The sequence below is a fragment of the Poecilia mexicana genome, unplaced genomic scaffold (genome assembly GCF_051168715.1).
Source record: "Poecilia mexicana isolate PSO_F unplaced genomic scaffold, ASM5116871v1 scaffold_6, whole genome shotgun sequence".
NCBI classification, from domain to species: Eukaryota; Metazoa; Chordata; class Actinopteri; order Cyprinodontiformes; family Poeciliidae; genus Poecilia; species Poecilia mexicana.
In genome coordinates, this window is record NW_028263375.1 from 19,970,369 (window position 1) to 19,992,173 (window position 21,805).

The 21,805-nt window shown below is 38.3% G+C and overlaps 1 protein-coding gene across 3 annotated transcripts; it reads left to right on the forward strand.

Moving 5' to 3' along the window:
* The first annotated feature begins 248 nt into the window (after positions 1 to 248).
* Positions 249 to 21,528, forward strand: LOC106909588 (uncharacterized). 3 transcript variants are annotated; one of them, XM_088006371.1, is made up of 5 exons: positions 249 to 5,659; positions 5,933 to 7,465; positions 13,183 to 17,682; positions 18,624 to 18,686; positions 18,775 to 21,528. In XM_088006371.1, exons 3-5 carry the CDS (start codon positions 13,230 to 13,232, stop codon positions 18,897 to 18,899), a joined length of 4,641 nt encoding a protein of 1,546 aa, XP_087862497.1. In that variant the 5' UTR covers positions 249 to 5,659; positions 5,933 to 7,465; positions 13,183 to 13,229; the 3' UTR covers positions 18,900 to 21,528. The 3 variants fall into 3 exon arrangements, with proteins under 3 accessions (XP_087862497.1, XP_014831480.2, XP_014831481.2); XM_014975994.2 differs by having other exon boundaries at positions 249 to 7,465; XM_014975995.2 differs by having other exon boundaries at positions 249 to 7,465; positions 18,778 to 21,528.
* Positions 21,529 to 21,805: the final 277 nt, after the last annotated feature.

Consider the following 21,805-nt stretch of genomic DNA (forward strand, 5'->3'; position numbering starts at 1 on the left):
ACTGATGTAACCCAGGTTAAAATAGCCTCTTCATAAAAATAATAGTAAATTAGATAAATAGGAAATAAATAAATAGGAAAATAAATAGGGAATTAATCGATCTTAAAATTGTTATTCTCTTATTCTGAAGGGTCGCATTTATGTGTAACCCACGTGACTAGCTTCAGCCAATCGGGTTACTACGTTCTCTGACGTGAGAGAAAGCAAGCAGAGAGCGTAAAGCAAGCAGAGAGCGCGAGCTCACGTTGAACACGGATTGGGAGCAAAGGCGGAAGAGGCACGACCAGACTGTGAATGGTTGGAAGGATGTCAGAGGGAAATGTGTCAGGTAGTGATTTTGCGGAAATGGAAGAGGGTGCTGATGATGTGGAAAATGAAGGACCTTGGCATATTCAAAAAGCTAAGCATAAACGGAAAAAATCAAGACAACAAATAGAATCATCTGTTTCTGAGGCTGAAGGAGAAACTGTTAAGATGTCAGAATTTAAAATAGTTCTGAAGTTTGTCAAAGAGGGTGTGTCCTTTGGGAAGTGGAATCCAATAAAGCTGACAAAAGAAATCAATTCACTGGTTGGAAAGGTGAAATTTGTTAAAATATTAAGAGATGGATCGTTATTGATTATCTGTAATGATATTAAACAAAAAGAAAGGGCGCTGAATATAAAAAGAATCCTTGGTGAGAATGTGAGAGGAAGACTTTTGGATGACAAGAAGTATGTATGCGGAGTCATTTCGGGGATTCCACCTGATGTGCCAATTGATGAGATCAAGTCTAATGTTTCAGGAGGGAAAGTGGTGGAAGCCAAACGATTGAAAAGAAATAAAAATGGAGAGAGGAGTGATAGTTTTTCTATCATGTTAAAATTTGAAGAGAACAGTCTGCCAGATAAAGTGTTTGTGGGATATATGAGCTATGATGTCCGACCATTTATTCCTCCGCCGCTGCGGTGCTTTAAATGCCAGAAATTTGGACATGTCGCGGCAGTGTGTAAGGGGAAACAGAAATGTGGGAGATGTGCTGGGGATCATGAGTATGGGAAATGTGAGGAAGGGGCTCCGCTGAAATGTTGTAATTGTGGAGGTGGGCATAGTTCAGGATTTAGGGGATGCATAGTTAGTAAAAGAGCTGAGGAAGTTCAGAAAATCAAAGTCACTACTGGCATTACTTATGCGGAAGCAACGAAAAAAGTTCCTGTTCAACCAATATTATACCCAAAGAAAGTGTCTGGAGGAGGAAAAGAAGGATCTAATTGTTCAGAATGCTCTAAGATTAAAGGTGACACTTTACTCATGACAAAGGAGGATTTTGTATTGTTCATGGTAGAAGTTGTTAACTGCACTGCTCAAACACAAAGGAAAACGGAAAAAATTCAAATAATAGTGAAGGCAGCCCAAAAGTATCTTGATTGTAAAAATGTTAATTGGGAATCAATAAAGGAAAAATTAAATGAGACGCAATCTTCTCAACCTCAATCATGCAGTGGTGGCCCCTCTTCGTTATGTTAATTATTTTCCAGTGGAATGCAAGAAGTCTTATTAGTAATGGTCTAGAGTTTAAGAAATATATTTCAGATTTGACAGTTAAACCTCACCTGATTTGCATTCAAGAAACCTGGCTTAAGCCTCATCTGGATTTCAAAATCTCTGGGTATACATCAATTAGGAATGATAGAAAAGAAAGACAAGGAGGGGGAGTAGCAACTTTTGTACTAGACAGTATAAGATATAAAGTGGAATCAATAGGGAAAAATTATGAATCAATAGTTATTAAGATTTGGATAGAAAATGACCAAATGTCGGTGATAAATTTTTATAATGCTAACAAGAAGTTGTCCATTCAGAATCTCAATGAAGTAAATGATCAAAATGTAGGTAAGACTGTATGGTGTGGTGATTTCAATTCTCATAATATTTTATGGGGGAGTCTTAATACAGATGCAAATGGATTGACTGTTGAAGAATTTCTTGAGTTACATTCTCTGGTTTGCCTTAATGATGGCAGCACTACTAGATATGATTGCTGTAGGAATTTAAAGAGTGTTTTAGATCTAACATTGGTTTCAAATACATTAGCTGGAATTACTTCTTGGGAGGTGATGAGTGATTCTCCAATGGGCAGTGATCATTTTCCTATTCTAGTTTCAGTTGGTTCTGAAGTGATAAAAGAAGAGGAAGGACAGATTCCAAGATGGAAGTTAAGTAACGCTAATTGGGAGTTATTTAAAAATTTAGTTGATAGTCAATTTAATAAACTGGATGAGAATTTGTTTTGTGATGTGGAGATGTGTTATTCAAAGATTAAGTCTGTTATTATTAATGCAGCTGAAAGTTCAATTCCTAAATCAAAGGGAAGAGGAAATAAAAAGTCTACTCCATGGTGGAATGAGCAATGTAGTATTGCTATAAGGGGAAGAAATAAAGCTTTTAAATTGGTAAGAAGATGTCATACCTTTGAGGCATTAATTCAATATAAGAAAGCACAAGCTATAGTTAGGAAGACTATTAGAGAAGCTAAGAAGGCTTGTTGGAGGCAGTACTGTAATTCCATTGGAAGAGAGACCAAACTGTCAGAGGTATGGAGAGTTATTAAGAAAATGAATGGTGTTAAAAAGAGGTTTTCCTTACCTGTTTTAGAATTAAATGGGAAAATGGCGGTTAGTAATAAAGAAAAAGCTGACTTATTAGCAGTAACGTTAATTAAGGTGAATAGTTCAGAAAATTTATCTGAAGAAATGAAAAGTAATAAATTAGATTTATTGGATGGAAATCCAGGAGTTACTACTAGGAGAGAAGTCTCAAACCAGGATTTAGATATGCCTTTTTCTATGTATGAGTTAGAAAAAGCTATTAATAATGTTAAGCAATCAACTCCGGGGAAGGATGGAGTGTGTTATGTAATGCTCAAACATTTTAAATATTCATCTCTTACTGTTATATTAAAATTGTTTAATCTGATTTGGATGACTGGGAGAATTCCGGCAGAATGGAAACAGTCAGTTATAATTCCCATCTTAAAACCTGGTAAAAATGCAAAAGACCCATCAAATTATAGACCTATAGCTCTTACATCTCAATTAGGGAAAATAATGGAGAGGATTGTTACAGATAGGCTTTATTATTTTATTGAGAGTAAAAATAAATTTTGTCCATTCCAGAGTGGTTTTCGTAAAGGGAGAAATACGATGGATGCAGTTCTGTGTCTAGAGTCAGAAGTAAGAAAAGCTCAAGCGAATAGAGAGTTAGTGATAGCTGTGTTCTTTGACATTGAGAAGGCATATGATATGTTATGGAAAGAAGGATTATTGATTAAATTAGGGAAAATTGGTATAGGAGGTAAGATTTATAATTGGATTTTGGATTTTTTGTTTGGTAGAGAAATAGAAGTTCGGGTAGGAGCGAATTTCTCTTCTAGATATGCTGTTGAGAATGGTACTCCACAAGGTAGTGTGTGTAGCCCAATTCTCTTTAATATTATGATTAATGACATTTTTGATGAGATAGATAGTAGTATAGGTAAATCTTTATTTGCAGATGATGGTGCTCTATGGATTCGGGGACATAATCTGGTTTATTTACAGAAAAAGATGCAGGCTGCCATTTTGAAAGTGGAAGGTTGGGCTAATAAATGGGGTTTTAGGATGTCAATTGCAAAGACTCAAGTAATTTGCTTTTATAGAAGACATAAGGAAGTTACGTTGAATCTTTATAAACATAAACTTGAACAAGTGAAAACAGTGAAGTTTTTAGGTGTCATCTTTGATGAAAGCTTAACTTGGAAACATCAAATAGAATCAGTTCAAAATAAATGTAAAAAAGTGAATAATTTGTTAAGATGTCTCTCAGGACAGGAATGGGGAGCTTCAAGAAGTGCACTGTTGGGAGTTTATCAGGCGCTCATGAGATCTATTATGGATTATGGGAGTATAGCATATATGGCAGCTGCTGACAGTCATTTGAGAAAACTTGATAGTGAGCAAACACAAGCATTGAGGATTTGTTGTGGAGCTTTCAGAACATCGTCTTTAGCTGCTTTACAAGTAGAAACTGGTGAGCTTCCTTTAAGATTAAGAAGGTTGAAATTAATGTACATGTACTGGGTGAACCTACAAGGACATAAGGGTGATCATCCAACTAAGATGGTGCTGAAGGAATGTTGGGAACATCATAAATTAAATTGTAATAGTTTTGGATGGATTGGGGAAATAAAGGCAAAACAGCTTGGTTTAACTATGCTCCAGTATAGTGCTACAGTTCCTCAATCTGAAATTCCTCCATGGTTATTTTTAACTCCAGAAGTTGATCTTCAATTAAATGAAATTCTTAAAAAGGGAAAGACTCCAGAATGGGTTGTAGTTAATAGATATTTTGAAAGATATAAAGACAACATAATTATATATACAGATGGATCTAAAGATCCAAATAGTGGTAGAACTGGAGCAGCAGTGAATATCCCACACCATAAAGTCTTGATTAAGAGGAGAACAGCTGACCATTTAGCTGTTTTTACAGTTGAATTATCAGCCATCATATTGGCCTTAGAATGGTTGCTTGATAATGATACTAGGGAAGTAAGTACATTTATCATAGCATCAGATAGTCAAGCAGCATTATTAAGTATTAAATCTGGTAAATCTAGCAGATTAGATTTGATATTAAGAATATATCAATTATTACTTTATCTTCATAACAATAAATGCTTGGTTCAATTTGTCTGGATTCCTGCTCATGTAGGTATAGAAGGAAATGAGGAAGTAGATATTTTAGCTAAGCAGGCCTTGAGATCAGATATTGTTCATCTGAATATCCCTTTGAGTAAAAATGAGGGTAAATCTATTATTCAAAAAGAAATTATTAAGATTTGGCAGGAGATATGGGATAACCATGATAATGGGAGACAACTATATACAATTCAAAAGAGTGTGGGAGATAGTAATTATCTGAGTGGAAGGCGGAAAGAGGAAGTAGTTATGTCTCGACTTAGAATTGGACATTCTGGACTTAATAGTTCGCTCTTTAAAATAGGAAAGCATGAAAATGGGGCTTGTAATTATTGCAATCAGGTGGAAACAGTGGAGCATGTCTTGTTAGAATGTGATAAATACTCAGAGGAACGTCAGATTTTAAAGTCGTTACTAAGCAGAAAGAATATAGGACTGTCTATGATTAGTCTATTAGATAATAAATCAAGTTATGTTAGAAATCTCTTATTTAGGTTCTTAAATAACACTGGGTTAATGAGTCGTATTTAGGATATGAACAAGTATTTGTGTGTATGCCAGTGCATGCTCATGCATTAATTCAGGTATTAATGAGTGTGTTAGGATGTGAATTTGCACATCCTACACATCATTGAGGTGGATGTAATTCCCTCTGAGATCTCTGATGACCACACTCCAGTCTGGTAGGTGGCGGTAAATGCACCTTAAGTTGGATGCCAGCCGCCAATAAAAAACAAAAGAAGAAGAAGAAGCAGAGAGCGCAGAAGCAAACGGGATTGTGCTGAAAAGAAAATACGGATAAGAGAAATGGACCACTCGTAGCTGATTTGCTGTTTAAGACGAGTTTGTGTTTTTATTTCTTGAGAAGGAGCTTTTCGCATATTTTTTCTCTCACCCTGACTGCTTTCGGGATCATTTTTTGTGTTGTGGAACTGGACTTGGTTAGTTGAAAGTGTATTTTGTTTCTTTTGTTTTCTTTTTTTAAAGATAATGTATTTGTTAAACATTTATTTAACTTAAATGGAAAGCTGAAGCGGAGGCTGATCAGCGGAGGCGTCGGCTGTTGCTCTTGGTGCTAACAGCAAGTCAACTGAAAGTCAACAGGAGTAACAGCTGATCAGCTGAAGCTAACAGCTGCTCTTGTCAACAGAAATTCAACCGCTTATCAGCAGAGGAGCTAACTGTTGCTAACTGTCGCTCTTTGTTGGCAACAGGCTTTTTTTTTTTTTGTTTTGTTTTGTTTTGTTTGTCGTTTTCGTTCGGCTGGGATCTGGACTAAGGAGTCTCGGATCGTCACTGAACTGAACCCTCCTAAAGAGTCTCGGATCATCACTGAACTGGATCTTCCTAAGGAGAACGAGATGGCGAGCCAACCCTGGAACTAAAGACCATCAAGTAGGAGCTACGCCTTCTGCTGGACATTGCCAACCCTGCAACTTGGTATGACCTGCCCATGTTGTCATGCGTATTAGCAGTGGGTCACTGAAACAGAATTAACTGTTGGATCATCGGAAGAAACAAGACATCAATCTGAAGCACAGTTTGATCTGTCCTTTCTGAATTGTTCTGCTGTGTTGTTGTTTTGCTGTTATTGTTTTTTTTTAACTCCTTAAGGGAAACACCAAAGAATTAAAAATATATTAAACAGATTAAAACAAACTGTAAATCAAAATAGATAAATAGTATTAACTAGAACTTAAATAGAACTAAATAGTATTAACTAGAACCTAAATAGAACTATAACCTAGGTAAAATAAATAGTATCCTTAATTTAGATTTATAAAATACTCTGAAAGGAACTGGAAACTATTTTTCTTTTTTTGAATTTGTGTCATTGTGTGTTAATTGTGTAACATTGTTGTTGTTTATTCTTTTATTGTTCTTTAAACTAATAATAAGCCGGCTGTTTTAACTTAATTTTCTTTGGTCTGTGGTCATTAATTCAAACTACACTTCTCACTACTCCAGTAGCCGAACCTAGCTCTGGTCTTATTACAAATTTATTAACTGTAAACACATAGCGAGTGTTACACTGACACACGGGCCAGAAATTATTCTGAGAAAAATTCACAAAATATGAATGGCACGAAGGTCCTTCATATCTGAGAATTTCTGAGAATTTTTTTTTCTCAGAATTCTGAGAAGAAATTTCAGAAAATTCTCCTATTTTTTTCTCAAAAATCTGAGAAAAAAAAAGTCAGGATACTGAAAAGAAGCATCTAACAAAAAAAAATGGAAGAGGATGAAAGCAACTGAAAAAAACTGAGAATTCTGAGATTAAAGTCAAAATTCTTCTTTTTCTTTTCTTTTTCTTTTTTTTTTCTTTTTTTAGTGGCCCTAACCCCATTCCGCACAAAAAAAAGTCAGAAATCAGGCAAAAAGTCAAAATTCTTCTGAAAACTATTCTTAGTAGTTCAAAGAAGGAGGTGGGGCTAATTTCACTCGACCACTGCCACGCCCCTCAAACTGTTTGACGTGACCAACTACCCTGCGGAGGATTCTCGCAGTTTCCTGGCTGAGAGGAAGTTATTGGTCGTTACTGCCGCAGCTGGAGAACACGCGGATCTAGAAATGCGCAGCTCTGTAACATGGATGGCAAACAGAGGGAATGATTTCGGCTCATGACTCTGAAACAACAACTGCAGAGAGCTCATGGGAAGAGAAAGCGGACAGGGGAGATTGGCTAACAGCAAACACTCCGGATGGTTGCAAACGCCGCCTTTGGAGCGGAACCTCACCGTGAAACAGTAAGTTGTGTTGTTAACGATGCCGTTTAGCAGCTCTGGTTTAAACGACCGCTAACATTTTAGTCGTCTAACTGTAACGCTACTCGGATAAGGGGGAACTGTGGGGATTTCCAAGTTTTTTTTTCCCCCCACCCTATAAACTTTTGCGCTGCAACAAGCCAAAAGAATGAGGTAGCAGGTACACCCAAAAATTGGTCTCAAATAAAAATGAGGTCTTGTCGACAAAATGTCTTTTGGAGAACTCGAAACGTAATACTGGATATACTCAGCGCAACATGTTTTAGGCATTCTTGAATGTGTGCTACATGCTTTTGGCGAGACTCCTCGGAAAAAGGAGGAGTCCTTTGTCCAACTTTGGACATTTTCCAGTTTACATCTGTTTGTTATTAGAAAGTGCGTTACTAGGGTGGAAACGGGAGAAAGCACTCCATCTGCTCATTGTCTTTCTGCAGAGCAGGAGAAGAGGAGGCAGCAGCACCGCTGTCTCCTGACTGTTAATGAGAAATAAAACACGCAGCATTCAAGCGACGCGGCATCATTTTCTCAGTCATTTTAAAACCTCCAGCAGCTCATATTATTTGTGCCTTTCTGAGTTACTGACCCACACTTGCAGGAACACAGAATATTGCCAGAGCAGTGTGAGAAGCAGCCGTGCATATAAACAATTCCCATGAATATGCTTTCCTGGTTGCATTTGTAGTGTCTGCAGTTCATGCAAATTATTATTATTATTTTTTATTTATGCGGTTGTTCATCGCGAATTCAACTGACAATAGACAGGGAATGAAAACCGGATGTCAGGGCGCTCAATACTTAATCACAGAGCCCAACATTTTGACATGGGAGCCAACAAAAGTTGTGAAATTTAAAAGTACTCTGGGAGCTGCACAAAATTGTTTTGTTTTTTCTTTTTCTTTTACTAACATTGCAAAAACTACCTATTTTGTTTTTACATTTGTAGCTGATCAGCAATAAACTAAACAGAATGTTTTAATGAAACAAGAAAAGTTGTTTTTCTGTTGAAAATATCCTTATTTCACTGTAGATCTGAACCATAGACATGGTCTTGCAGGTTTGCCTAGTAAAGGAAAAAAAGCCCTGAAAACATCAAAATCTTGCAGCGCAGCGATTTCTTTTAGGGACCATGTACAATCATGTATTTTAGATGAACTAATGTAATTTGAACTCTACAATAGGGTTTTAAATAAATAATTAGTTTTTACAAATATCATTTTTAAGGGCAGATTCTCAGTATGTGTGTTTACACTTTTTTGTCTTGTAATTATTGACAATGCATCTCAGCCAGACACTTGGAAAATCTTTCTAGCTTTTGTCAAGCTGCACATATACATATTCTTATTTCCTACACACATGTGCCATCATTTCCTTTAGTTTGTCTTGTGTGCTGACACAAGTTTATGCAAAAAAGGCCCCCTTTTATTTAAAAAGTTATTAAAGGTACAAACTTCCTATAAAAAGTGCACACATTCTTCTGTTTTCCTACTACTACTCATCACTTAAGCATCAGTTTCTTGGCATGCAAAGAAGCAAGTTTTGGGTCATGCAAAGGTGTGATCTCAAATGTGTCACCTATTGAACTCTACGTTCTCAAGTAGAGCTCTCCTATGTCTGTTCCTATTTAATAAAGATAAAATCTGTGCTCCCAAGACTAATCTTCAGGACAGTCAGGCATCTAGTGACACAACGTAAAACAGAGGTGCCTACTTGCAATATTGTATATCTACTATCCTGCAACATTTAGATTCATCCCTTCTCCAACACCACGAAAGAAATTCATTAGCAGGCCTCTGGATGACATGCTAATTGGAGAATCCAGACATGTGTTAGAACAAGAATGCATTCAAATGTTGCAGTTGTTGAGGAGGATGGGGGTTGGAGCTTAGTTTTTGGCCTGGAGCTTCCCAACTCCCATCCTCCCAAAGCAATGTCATTTCCCCTCCAGGAACCAGAACTGTTTTAATGGGCCATTAATCTCGCCTCCATTCTATGCATTCACCTCTGTAAAACCAGACTACCAGTCTTAGTCTAGTAACTGAAATGTAAGTAAGGTAATACACTTTAATTGCACATCATATGTTCTAAGGCAGAGTGTAGTGTATTGTTGACAGTCTTGTAAGAAATTAGGTGTTGCGAGCGCTGAATGTGCTTATGCTCATTTAGGATGGAGGTGTTTCTTGCAAGCTTGGGTTGACTTGGAAAGGACTTTCCAAGTCAATTTCAGAATTGAAGCTTTTCTGCTCATTGGTTAAATCAATCCTGGACTGCATAGGTGTAGACATGGTGACAATAATAAATCAGTGTCATTGCTGGAAATCACCTCTTTCAAATAGGCAAGGTAAACAACTCTAACACGAAGGCTGAGACTATAATATATACTCTGACGTTGTGATGTTTAAAAAAAAATTCCTAATCAATCCAGTCCAGTTCCGTAAATCCTCCAAACGACATAACAGTAGTCGCTTTCCGAAGGTTCCCAGAATGGCGTAGATGGCACATCTGCAGGGTATTTTAACAAGCCTATGTGACTTTACACATTGTTGAACAGCTTTTGGACAAAATCATCACCTTTTCCTTCTGCTCTTTCATGCCAAAAGCTAATTATTGTTCTACGCTGCCTGCTAGACTAAGATAGAAAAAGATGTCACAGCCTCTAGGCCAGGGGTCACCAACTCCAGTCCTCGAGGGCTACCATCCTGTAACTTTTAGATGCGTCTCTGCTCAAACACACCTGGATCAAATAAACTGCTCGTTTCCAGCCTATTGCAGAGAGGAATGAATGCCGGTGAGGGAATTCAGACATTGTGGAGCAGAGGTGAATCTAAAAGTTGGAGGATGGTAGCCCTCGAGGACTGGAGTTGGTGACCCCTGCTCTAGGCTCATCCAGGTTTGCATCTGTTTTGCTAATCCTACCTAAGCAGGAAGCTTGCATGTTAACTCCAGAAATTATTTCAATCATGTCTCTTCACATTTGTCCCTGACCTCAAGGTAGAAATTTAGACAAGCCTTAGTTATTGATGTATTTATGTGTTTTTATCCGAGTATTCACCATTATTGTAATATCGCCAACAGCTAATCAAGTCCTTTAAAGTAATGCTGCTAGGTTTTCCTTAACTGATGATCTGTTTTTTATTTTTTTATTTTATCTCTCTAACAATCCCGTTTATTTTCTAAGAACTATTGTATTGTAGAAAAACGCTTTTTTTCTCTCTGTCATGAAACCTGGCTGGAACTAGTTGAGATCTTTCCAGAACACACAGAAAACGGGTCACAAAAGCCTGGAGCTACTAGTAATCTTGTATTATGACTTAATGTTGATTGAAAACCATGTAATCTTTGTTTTTAAATGCAAAATGAGTTTATTATGTTTTAAAGATGAGTAAAATACATATAATCATTTCTTTAACTACTGTATGAGGTTGAAGAGTAAAGAGTAAAAAGTGTCTGATACTGTGTCACAAATATAGACTGCAGGGGTGAAAGAACTTTAGGCACGGAGGAAAGAGGAAGTTAGATTTTGAGACTATGTCTGCACCAGGTGTTTTGAGTTGTTGATCTTTGAGTTTTAAAGAAAAAGGAAGGTTAAAAGTTGAGTGGAAGAAAGGTTGAGGCTAACTGAAGTTAGCGCCGCTGGAGTTTGGGAGGAGTTAAGGGCGTGGCTGAGTACTGTGGATTAACATCTCTCATTTCAGAAAATGAAACTAGTCTTCCATAGTTTCGTTATGCGCTGAGTTAAATATTTCAAGCCTTGAATTCTTGTAATTTTGATGAACATGGCTAAATATGGATTGCTAAAATTCAGTTTCTCAGCATCCTAAAATATTTTTGAAAAACCTAAATATTGAAAATTCATGGCGTCACAACTTAAATCAACTAGAACACCTTCAAAGGTTTATCCAGAAGACATTGATGGTAAACCACAAAAGCTCATTGCTATAGAAGCTGATTGTTGAGAATGCTGAATCCAAGCATATTCATAGAAAACTGAATGGAAGGAAAAAGTGTGGTAGGAAAAGGATAGCAACAGGGATAACTACAATCTTGAGAGGTTTACGAATCAAATTTAATGCAATTTGTTTGATACCCAGATATTCCTGGGTACCCCTACAGCATGAACACCAAATCGGGGGGAAAAAAAAAATATATATATATATATATATATATATATATATATATATATATATAAGTACAAGATGAGAATGGGCACAAAAAGGTATCTAAGGCACTGATCATTTCCTGAAGTTCAACTATAGACGACATGCATGGAAGGAATTTGCTGCATGTATAAATCTGGTTGGATTAGGCTGCCCTCTCAAACTGAAAGACAAGAAAGAGAATAGAGTCTTTTTTTTATTTTGTCAAAAAAATGACAATTTTTTGATTTGTAAAGCAATAAAAGTATAAAGCATCCAAGTGGATGAATATCTTTTTTGATTTACGTTAGTCTTGTCCCAAAAAAATTGGATTAAAAAACAAGCAAACAAAAAACAAAATATAATTATGTATGAATCCCATATTAAACAGTTTGTATCACCACATCCGCACTTTAAATATTTCTCCCAAAATCCACAAATTATTTTAAAATATATTTTTAAATATATCTGGATGTTTATTGCTGCTTTCAATGAACTACCAGTAGGAAAGTGTGGCAGTCTCAACAGTACTTTAGTTTAGAGATCTGCAAACATGTAAAAAAAATTTTATCTCAATAAATTCAGATTTCTGACACTGGAATAGTATTAATGGCACTTCTGATACGGCTAGGCTTCATTAGCAGACATTGAAGAATTTTACAACAGCTGCCTATTATCATGCAGTATGGCAGATATGCAGTTTATTGTGATCCAAAAGCTGCTTCAGGTCTCAGGTATGGGGGAAGAGTGGAGGGAAAAAAAAAAAAAAAAAAAACAATCATAGGATGCGCAGGGTTTGGCTACTTATGTTTAGGAAGATGAAGACCCAAAATAATAGTTTTAAATGTTTTATTAGAACATTTTAAGTGTTTATGTCTTGTTTCCTTTACTCAGTTTATACATGCAGGCAAACGTTTAGCATAATGTGCAAGAAACGAGTGTGTGAAACCACAGAGGAGAGGATGTATTCGAGCAGGTGTTTCACAAGATTATAACTTTATATGCTATGCTGTTTTCCTGTTACTGAAGGGGGCTGAGTTTTTATTTTGTTCTTATATCTTATATGTGTGTGAGCAGGTTAAAGGTGAAATGTGCAACTTGCATCTGGGCTCTGCTTCTCTGACTAGTTTGGTGACAGTTGTCGTATGCTTTTTATCTTCAAATAAAGCATCTAAAGACAAAAGTCGACCTTTCTCCACTTTGAGTGGTTCCTCTATCCTTTGTTATGGAATTTCCTCCACAGTCTTCAATATGCTCAATTAATTGAAAATGTATTCTAAGCACTGTATAAAATATAGAAGAGAGAAAAATATTTTGTGGGTTGTATAGGAGTTTTTGTTTTTTTGGTTACTTTTCCAGCAGAAAATGAAATGATTGCAGTAATTGTTCAACCTTCCTCTGATGGACTGAAAATTGCCTTACATTTTTGATGTATTTTAAAGAATTTATTTATTTATTTTTTTTACATTTTCAATATCGGTCTTCTGATCACTAATCGACAGATTCAAATGTCTACAAGAATTTTTTTTTCTGTGTATTTAACAAGTCTATTTTGTCTCATTTCAGGAACGTCTTCTTGCCTACCTCCCGGAAAAGTTTAAGAAAATAGCAACATGCATCCCTTCGCGCTGGTGAATGTGCCGACTCTTCAGATTGGACAGTCACCTCAAACCTCACAAGCTGCTACCCAACAATACATAGGCACATTGGGAGTTTGGTCTGCAAACGCCACACAGCAGTACGTGACGGGGAACGGAGGAGTGCAACAGTCTCACGGCACTGGTTTTGCCTCGCAGAATGGAGCAAACCCTAGCAGACAAATGTCAAATTGGCAGAGCTCTGATGCTGCTTATCTGGTGGCGCAGTCAAAAAATGCTTCACATTTCCAGGATCATGCCCTTTTCCAAATAATTCTTAGCCAACAGCAGCAACTGCAGCAGGAGCAGCAACTGCAGCAGGAGCAGCAACTGCAGCAGCAGGAGCAGCAACTGCAGCAGCAGGAGCAGCAACTGCAGCAGCAGGAGCAGCAACTGCAGCAGCAGGAGCAGCAACTGCAGCAGCAGGAGCAGCAACTGCAGCAGCAGGAGCAGCAACTGCAGCAGCAGCAACTGCAGCAGCAGGAGCAGCAACTGCAGCAGCAGCAACTGCAGCAGCAGGAGCAGCAACTGCAGCAGCAGCAACTGCGGCAGCAGCAGCAACTGCGGCAGCAGCAGCAACTGCGGCAGGAGCAGCAACTGCGGCAGGAGCAGCAACTGCGGCAGGAGCAGCAACGGTGGCAGCAGCAGCAACTGCGGCAGCAGCAGCAACTGCGGCAGGAGCAGCAACTGCAGCAGGAGCAGCAACGGCAGCAGCAACTGCAGCAGCAACAGCAGCAGCAACTGCAGCAGCAGCAACATAGATTAAGCAAATTACAAAATGAGAATCTTCCTGTGACAAACACTGGCATATCTCAGCAAGCCCCAATGCAAAACTCTCATCAAAATGGAGTGGACCACAGTCAGCGTAGTACGACGGTCACAAACACCACCTATACCCAACAAAGCATGTTGGTGCTCTGCAAACAGACAGTTCCCTATAATGGGGCTCAGATGAATAGGACCATGAATGCCTCACATCTTCTACACAGCTGGAGCAAGCAGGCTTTTCATCCAGCTGCAAATGGAGGAATGACTAGACCCGTTTCATCGGACCCTGCTGCTCCCTCACTTCCGTATCACCAGACGGTCAATGCCAACACAGCACTAGCTGCAGCTGTTCATAATGGTCAAGATCACGTGTCTTCTAATCAAATGCACAGACAAAATTTCTCTCAGGGTGGACACTCTCAAAACTATACATCAAAATGTGGAACTGCAACCTCTCAGACATTTAAGAACAACAATGTTGCTACTTGGTGTACATCCTCAAATTCTCAGACTACACATGCTTCGCTTGTACATCAAACAAATCAGCAAACTTCAACTCAGTGCAATCCTTCGTATAACAACTACAGAAGCTTCAGGAATGTAAATTTATTGAATGAAAGAAATGTTCTTACAAAAAGAAATGATCCCCCTCCTCCTTACAAGACGTCCCATCATTCCATTACGTCCAGAATGTCTAATCAAAATAACCAAACTGCGACCGTAGCTCATTCCGAAAATCCCAGCTTGAAGGCTAGCCAATCTTTATCGCCCCACTCTGAACGGGTTTGGCCTCAAAGTGTTAAGTCAAGAGCACAGCAAATTTTAAATGCATCATTTCAGCAAAACTCATTAGCAAATGTTGTCCACCCCCGTTCCTCACAAGGGAACGGGGGTGGAAGTGGCCAGGTAGTTGACATCAATGAAACTGTAGCTAAAAGATTTCCTGTCGTTTCACAGAGTAACTTATCACAAGGATATGAGAGGGTGTTATTGCAGAGAGGCAAGCCTCAAGCCGTTGCGGTAAGCCATTCAAATAAGGATGTTGGAATGTCTTCACCATTCAAACAAAATGAAAGCTGTTCCTCCTCCATGTCTGGTCAGACCGGCATAAGAGCTGTTGCAGTCGTTCCTCCTTTGTCGCAGGAGGAGCCTAATTCTCCTGCCTCTGCCGAACCTTGCAAATCTGTGGATGATGCAGAAAAAATTAGCATTTCACCCAATGTAACTACAATTTGTGAGGCTACACCTGGAAGCCAGGAATCTAATCAGAACCAAGTGATGACCAACAAAGCAGCATCGGCGCCAGAAAGTTTGACTCAAACACCAGAGCGTGATAATGATGAATCTGTTGTTGAAATGGTTTCACAAGAGTCAGAAAGTCAAACTGATTCTGGAGAACAAACTGAAGTGGCTTCACCTCAATCACCACCTGTTTGTGAACTTTCTCAGCTCCCAACAAAATCTTGGACTCCTGAGGATCTGACCAAATTGATAATGGCGATGGAAGCCGAACCCAAGCAAATGGGCACTTCCAAGGTGTCGAATCTTGTCAATATAGTTGTGACAATGTGGGATAAAAATGTTCGAGCAATGCTTCTTGGCTACAAAAAAGACTCGGGAATTGGTTTTATTTCTGATATAGAAAAATTCTGTAACGCATACATCAAGCGGGACACTTCTATACTCACAGAAGTAAGCCCTGACTTTAAGGACCAACTTAAACGGTACAAAATCCTCAAGGAAGGTGAGGTCTACTCAGAAACTCCTTACAGATCTTTGTGGTTAAATGTCAATGATCAGCTTGACGACATAGATAAGGAGTTTGGCTTCCCGTGGGCTTTGAAGCGACATCTTTATGTGGACGAAACCACAACCGACGACTTTGAGACTTTCGAAAACGTTCCTGAACAAGCTGCCAGTGAGTCGGTAAACAAAGTTTTGCCTCTAACAGAGAGTGAAGTAGTTGACATGACGGAAGAAAGTGAAACCCCCCAGGACCTTACGGCTTCCCCACAGGAGTCGTGGAAAGATTCCTGTGACATGAGCTACTTGTTTAAAATAGAGGTTTTGCCTCCAGAGGAAGCAAAAGTCATCTTTGAGCAAGGGCAGAAACACAAGAATCAAAGCTCTAACTGTGGAAAAGAAAATGATGCAAGTGGCTCTGAGCAGAGAGGGGGATCTGAAGATATGAATTTCACAAAAAATGATCCCAAACCAAAGAAATCTTCAGACAATCAGCTAAAAGAGATTTGCTGCCTTGCAAGATTTATAGAAATGAACTCAGGATTAGGCAACCTCTCCTCCAAATGCCAATGCAGAGACACACAAAATGCTAGTGAAGGCACCACTGTCCTTGAACCTGATTCTGATTGCTTACTAATCGGCCAGAAGGCTGCTAATCGTCAAACTGCTACTCAGAATGGCCCTCATCTGTCCATTAATCTTAGTCAGATAATTGATTTGACTGATGATACTGATGACCAACTTTTTTCTTTTCATCATAAAGAATCGGAGTCCATTTTTCAGACCTGCAGCCAGTCAAATGCTGTTAGCGTAAGCAGCCAGGAGGCTGGGGAACTTTCTGCTGATTTTTCCTCTCCAAAAGAGATTCAGGAGTTTGTCTTCGAGGAGAGAGAATCTGAGTTGGAGCATGTCCAAGAAAAGCTGCCATCAACAGGAGCTGTGCAGTCGAGTGATCCAATGTGTGGTACCCAGCTAACCAAATGTGATCCTTCCAATCTTATTGAAACAAATGAGCTAACTCAGACGTTTAACCAGACGGAAAACTGTGAGCAAGCTCCTTTAACATCTGACGACCAGGCTGAATCACCTTCGGAAAACAAAACTCAAGTTAGTGACGCCACCAGCCAGACATCCTTGAACTTTGTCGTTAATAGGATAAAAACAGAGAAGAGACAAAGGAGTCTTGACCAATATTTTCCAACTCTAAACAAACCTAAAAAATGTAGACTGCCCGTTGCCTCAGATACACATCACAACTCTGAAGCTCAAGAGTCAGCCTCTGAAGGAAAAACTGTAGAATTGATGTTGTTCGGAGCTGGGCAACCAGAGACAAGTTCTCCATCCAGAAAACATGATGTCCTGGCTTCTTCTCAAGTAAGAATGTCTTATGAAAAACACAAACCTCCCGAAGTTCTGTCTGTGAAATTAGACTCTTTGGGAACGGACTCCACTCCAGCTGATCCCACAAGGGACTACTCGATCAAACGGCTTATTTATGAAAAATGGAGGAACAGTATTCCAACTATGAGTGGATCGGGTTTTTTTCGGCACAAAAACAAACTGAAAAGGCAAACCAGCTTGCCTGCTGTAATTTCTAGTGAAAGCACAAAAGAGCAGGCACAGACAATTCCCTCTAAGCTGAGATTCTATGATCAAACTAAAAAGTACATTCAGAGTTTAAAGAAGATGAAGAAGAAGAATAAAAGGAGGGCCCTCGCTGATCGCCTTAGACGTGAAGACACAAAGAGGAGGTGCTACAGTGTCACCCTCGAGGGACCTGAACATCAGCAGGGAGGTGAAACCAGTGACAAGATGCCGGTCTATGACAATATTGTCTTGAAGTTCAATGTCCTGCCAAACACCTTTAATTTGGCAGATGGGTCTGCTGAGACTGAGGAGGCAGCTGAACCCGTTTCAGGTAAATACAACTTATTTTAAAGTTGTATTTATATATATATATATATATATATATATATATATATATATATATATATATATATATATATATATATATATATATATATATATATATATACATATATATATATATAATATGTGTGTGTGTGCCATACTGGATTCTTTTAACTCATATCAGTATTGGTATAGTTTTAAAAAAATACATCTGGGACATTAATTTTGAAGCACAAGTGGATAATCTTGACATTTTGTTCAGAGGAAACGCATGGGCTGGGTTTGCTTAGTTTATATTCATACATTCATCAGAGTTATATAACTTTTACATTGTAAATCAGCCAAGACCCTTCAAAGCAAGCAGATAGTTTCTGTTTTGCTGTTCTGTAAACTGTTACATTTGTGTTTACTGCCTGAAAGTCTGAGAAATAACTGGGTCAGTGCGACTTTCTGTTGAAGAAACTTGGCACAGCATGTGTCTCAACAATCTGATAAATGTTCTGTTCACATGAATACCAGCAACTAGCTGGCTTTTGCAGGAAAAGCCTCCCCCCTGAGGTGCACTATAACAAAGATTAAAATGGGATACCTATTTCTGAGTTTTACATTGCTGTTAGATTCTGTAAACCAAGGATTTCCAAAGCATGGTCTGGGAGCCATATGTGATCTTTGGAATGATTTTGTTTGGCCCCAGATGGCAATTTAGTAATCCTGCAACTCTGGCTGCATCAGCATAGCTTTTTGATTTTTTTATTTAAAAAATTTGTAAAGCAAGATATTCATTGACAAAATTTTAATCTTCACAATTTTGTGACCAGGGTATACTTTTAACTTTATAGCTTTGTCCCACGTCGATTGGAAAAATTTAAACCCCTCAACATAGACTCTGCTTAATTTCTCTCTCTGTGTAACTCAAATAAGATTTTTATGCTCTTTTTTTATTTCCAGATAAATTTAAACCAATAGAAGAAAAAGATGCATTTCATAAGAAAGTTGCAGCAAAACCAAAAGGTAAAATATTGCTCCTTTTTTTTTTTCAATATAAATTACATTTGACATCAAAAGTACTGAGACTAATCATTGTGTATCAAATTCCTAGCAGGAACCTGGTATCCAAGTGAAGCAAAGCAATACAAGCCACTCCATGTCTCCAAGAATGTCGGCCTCTTCCATGAGTATCAGAAGAAATACAAGGAGAAGACGTGCACATCGACAGATGATTGACTGATGCATAAATGTTACTAAACTTTGTTACCGACAGTGTTGATATTCTATACTCAGGGAGTAGATTAACACTATGTTGTAGGTTTAACCTCTGTAAGAGACCTCAGTTCTGCTTCCTCGTCTTTACATTAAAAAGCCTACACATTGAATCTGATTACTTTATATTCTGCGTATGAGTGCATTAGCCAAATGTTTGGCAAGATTTGCTTGTTTTTTTTTTTACTGTTTTTTGTACCAAGAAGTGTTCTATTTTTTTTTTTACAGTGCTTTTTGTCTTTGTCTAAGAAACCTATTGGGTTGTTTGAAAAGACCAACTTGTCTTGTTTTTTTGTTGTATAAATTGTTTTTTTGCTAACTTACTCTTGTCTGTTCACATGTGATGAAAAGATTTATATGGAATACTTTTGAAATAGAAACCACACACACACACACACGAGAGACCAACTTAATGCTTGCAATGTACAAAGCGTCTTATAAAAAGTGATGCTTAACATTCAATTAAACCTATTCAATTTTCTAACAACTTGTCAGAGCTTGATGGATCATATACAGAAAATTATTTGTTTTTCTAAACAGACAGGAAGTGAATCTTTTGCAAGCTGTTTTATTTCACTAAAAAGTTCTTGGGTTGAAATTCCATCTTTCTGAATACAGTTTGTGCATCATGCTCATGCATGTTATATTTATATTAAAATATGTAATTCCAATTTTTTTTTACAGATGTATGCCTGTATTAAATGAAAATATAAATGGTTATAATTAAAGTAAATTATTTCTTAGTTAAATCAGAGAAGCTAATGATTGCATGTTAAACGATGTGATTTTGACAATGACCTCGAAAGACAATAAAATGTGTGAATGTATTATTACCAATGTAACGCATTCACACAAGTGTTGAATGTTTCAACACTTGAGACATAAAGTGTTGAAACAGGCACTTTATAAAAATAGTCTTGAGAAAAGGTAGCTATAGTGAGGAAGCTTGCAGGAAAACAGGAAAAGGTGAGCAGATGGTCACTGGCAAAGCAGAGCAAGGGTGAAGCAACAGCTGTACTGACTGCATGGAGAAACTAAGATCATGTTTCTCCAGGCAGCAAAGAGGAGTTTTCACAAACCAGAGCTTAATTCAAGAACTGACAAATCAGTCATCTGTAGGACAAGAAATGATAAATGAAGTGGAAAGGAAGGAAGTACAGTTGTTTCCTTGAAGCAGACAAAATCAGAGACAAAGATGGAGAAAGAAATCTGGGACAACAGGTAGGCTGCAGGCTGCCTTCCAAAGGGAGTCGACCTGTAGGCCTTCAGATTGGGTGTCTCTCATCAATCATAATTATGGTGAGTTACCATCCACCCACTCAGGAGGGAGATCGTGGAATGCAATTTGTGTCTCGACCTGATTGGGTGAAAGCCGTTTCAGATACAAATTATCAGAGCAGTTTGTCTAAATACTGACTCATATTTCAGACCCATTCCCAACCCCCGCCACACTCTATCTCTCTCTCTCACAAATACCTTTCGTGTACTCCCCTCAACAGCTGCGCTTTCTCAGAAGAAGAGTGCATATGGGATTTCTTGCATACAAAGATGCAGCAGAGTGTACTTATAAACATAAGAATCCTACAGACCAATCCTTTTGAATAAAGCTCAATCAGAGGATTGACTGAGCTTCCTCTGTCAATCAATGTGGGTGTGATCTCAACTTCATTTAACTATTCAGATTAAATATATTTGCCTGCAACATTGTGTTAAAAGGGAAGACTTTTTCAAAGATCGTAAGAGTACATGCATAAAATGGAGTGAAAGAAGCATTTTTGTGTCTTGATCCTGCAAACTCCCTGCTTCACCAGCTGCAGTCTGGTTTTAATTTTTGTTGTTATTTGACCTCCCCCCCACCCTCCTTTATTGGGGCCTGCCCATAGCAGTGCATAGGGAGAGCAGGTCAGTCACTGCCTCCATGCATTGCATGGCAGGCACCTATTGTTAATGCGGCTCGTACCGCTGCGTGTACCCCCACAAAAGTGGTATCAAATCATGCGGCTCAATGCCGAGAAGGGAGCTATTACTTTTAGTGGGATTCTGAGATAAAATGACAACATAAATTGAGAAAAACGAGAAAAGTTTAGACTGAGTGTCTCACAGAATCACTAAGATTTCTCTCTGAAACACACACACAGCACAGTGGAGGTCTGACTCCAAAACTCTGTTTAACTCCCCCTCACAGGCACAAATATTGGCCTATTGATCTCAAAGTTGGTCATGACATAGATACACATGCCTGCTCCCGTGAAATGTTTTCAAAATTTTCCTAGGGCTTATGGTTTTTTTGTCAGGGCCCTGAGACCGACGCTGGGTGTCTCACAAGTATAGAAACCAGCATCCTGCCTGACAGAGAGAACCAGCCCAGGTGCAGATAATTAATTACCATAGCAACTGGTCCTAGACAGAGGCAGTGAGTAGTCACAGCGCTGAATCAGATCTCACAATGCATTGTGGGAAGAATACATATTTCCTGTGACTATTCATGTTTTGCTTACATACAATTATTACTTCTCTGAATTTTTGACTGTAAATTAAAATCCTTAGTATGAAAATTGAATTTATTTTAAGAAATAAAGAATTACCAACTTTCTTCATGTTTTTCTTTTTATTTTGAACCATGAGTGAGAACAAAATGTGCGAAGCTTATAATCGTCGGTCTGAATTTCACTGACCTGGGATTTAGCCATTACGTTTTAATATTGACTCATTTCATGTATATACTTATGATATACTTGACAATACTTTAAGATATGTATGTTAGACCAGCAAGCATCTTTTTATCAGGACGAATCTAAAATGCTGTGACTAAAGTGATGGGCACACTTTGGCAGGCCCCTTAAAATTTCTGCAGGAATTTTCTAGTTATT

Excerpts from the sequence above, each read along its gene's own strand:
- LOC106909588 (XM_014975994.2), top strand. The coding sequence starts at position 13,230 with ATGCATCCCTTCGCGCTGGTGAATGTGCCGACTCTTCAGATTGGACAG. Across the intron at positions 17,683-18,623 it reads GGCAGCTGAACCCGTTTCAG|ATAAATTTAAACCAATAGAA; the intron begins GTAAATACAACT and ends TTTTATTTCCAG. Across the intron at positions 18,687-18,774 it reads AGTTGCAGCAAAACCAAAAG|CAGGAACCTGGTATCCAAGT; the intron begins GTAAAATATTGC and ends TCAAATTCCTAG.